At 44.1% G+C, this 2,022-nt stretch overlaps 1 protein-coding gene across 1 annotated transcript; it reads right to left on the bottom strand.

Moving 5' to 3' along the window:
• Positions 1 to 1,071: 1,071 nt before the first annotated feature.
• Positions 1,072 to 2,022, bottom strand: LOC118665455 (olfactory receptor 9I1). The gene has a single exon (XM_036326904.1). It carries the CDS (start codon positions 2,020 to 2,022, stop codon positions 1,072 to 1,074), a length of 951 nt encoding a protein of 316 aa, XP_036182797.1.

The following is a 2,022-nucleotide window of genomic DNA, read 5'->3' as shown; positions in this document are numbered from 1 at the left end:
AGGAAACTGATGTTCTAAAAAGGCAAGATAAATTATGGCCTGCAAAACCTATAATATTTACTATATAGTCCTTTACAAAAAAATTACTACCTCCTGGTCTAGAACAACAACTTGTCTGATAGAACAAATGGTCTTAAAGATGAGGCCCACCTTCATTTTTTATTGATTTGATTTCTAACAGAGATTTCCCCCCTAATAGTCTTTGCTTTCCCCAACACCTACCTCACTTAGCTTTTAAGTATTTTCTTTTAGAGATTCAGATTAGCTTGATACACTGACATTTGGGCAGTGTTTGGATGAGTGCCTTGGACTACAAAACACATTCTGAGTAAGGTCATTCAGCACAGTGTGGTTTTCTGGCCTTGCGGGGTGTATGTCCCTGTCACACCATATCCCTCATAAACTAGGGTATTGGCCATTGAGCAAACAGCCCCAAAGATAAGATGGTTTAGTTAATCTTGAAGATGTCGGAGTAGCATTAAAGCAGGAACACAAAATCAATGAGTGTTCAAGTGGGAAGGCAATTTACAAATTTAGAAATTCTATTTTTCTGGCACTAGCAAGAAGGAAGACATCCCTGGAAAGTGAACGGGGGTGGGGGGTGAGGGGGTGGGGCTGTGTGTGTGACCCAAGTCTCTAGAATGGTGAAGAGGAAAGCCTGTTTATCAAACAATCCCTTCCCTTGACCATTTAGAGACTCAGTTTTGTCTTATACAACATGCCCTATTTGCTAAGATATCCAGTCACTCAGCTATTAAAAGAAAAAAATTAATGGGATGGAAAGAGAAAAACTGAAGGCACCTCGGGCCCTGGAGATTCTATAAGTCATGATGTCAGAGTGTAACATGAGGCTTTTGAGTTCTAGGAATGGCTCTGAGGTAGGAGATGGGAAGAAGAAAGTACTATAGGGTTGCTGGAAACAAATGTTACCACATTTGCATTTTTTCTTGTGTGCTTCATAGTTCCTATCTACCTTCCTTCTGTTGGTGGGTAGAGGGTGCATATAATGTTGGTGTCTCTTGGACTATATTGATATGGGAAGAAAATGGACCCAAGGAGAGGTCCTCTCACTCAGATGTACATGTTCCAAAACACCTGGAATCTATCAGCGACCCTTTTGAAGGCTGCTTTCACATCTTTGTTTCTCAGGCTATAGATCAGAGGATTCAGCATGGGGATGACCACAGTGTAGAAGACAGATACAATCTTGTCTTCCTCTAGGGATTTGCTTGAGCCACTCCGCAGATACATGAAGATGAGAGTCCCAAAGAAAAGGACTACAGCAGTGAGATGGGAGGCACATGTGGAGAAAGACTTGGCCCTGCCACCTGAAGATTTCACTCTCAAAATGGCCTTGATGATGAGTAGGTAGGATATCAGGATGACCAAGGCATTGGCTAAAATCACAAAGTTGCCGAAGAAGACAATGACAATCTCAGTGTTTGTTGTGTCATCGCAGGCAAGCTTCAGCAGGGGCGGGAGGTCGCAGAAGAAGAAGTTAATCTGATTGTTATCACAGAAGGAGAGGGTGAAGGTACATGTGGTTCGCAGGATGGCCCCCGATATCCCACAGACATAGGCTCCCACCACTAACCTCCAGCAGATTCTGGGATTCATGGCTACGGTGTAGAGCAGTGGGTTGCTGACAGCAACATAGCGGTCATAGGCCATCACTGCCAGCAGGAAACACTCTGTACCTGCGCAAATGGTGAAGAAAAAGAACTGGGCAGCACATTGGTTATAGGAGATGACCGTCTTGCCTGTGGCCAGTGTGGCTAGAATCTGAGGGGTGATGACTGAGGTGTAGCAGGCATCTAGAAGGGAGAGGTGACTCAGAAGGAAGTACATTGGGTTGTGGAGTTGGACATCCAGCTGGATCAGAATAATCATCCCCACATTTCCCAGAAGGGTGACTACATAGAAATTCAGAAACACCAGAAAGAAGAGAATCTCTAACCTGGGGTAGTCAGTAAAGCCCATGAGAATGAACTCGGTCACTGTGGTGAGATTATTCTTGGCCAT

This window comes from Myotis myotis, unplaced genomic scaffold, assembly GCF_014108235.1.
Source record: "Myotis myotis isolate mMyoMyo1 unplaced genomic scaffold, mMyoMyo1.p scaffold_m19_p_10, whole genome shotgun sequence".
Classification (NCBI taxonomy): Eukaryota; Metazoa; Chordata; class Mammalia; order Chiroptera; family Vespertilionidae; genus Myotis; species Myotis myotis.
This window is presented reverse-complemented; position numbering and strand designations above follow the sequence as displayed.

What these genes read in the sequence shown, in the direction of transcription:
- LOC118665455 (XM_036326904.1), bottom strand. Translation starts at nt 2,022, where the DNA reads ATGGCCAAGAATAATCTCACCACAGTGACCGAGTTCATTCTCATGGGC.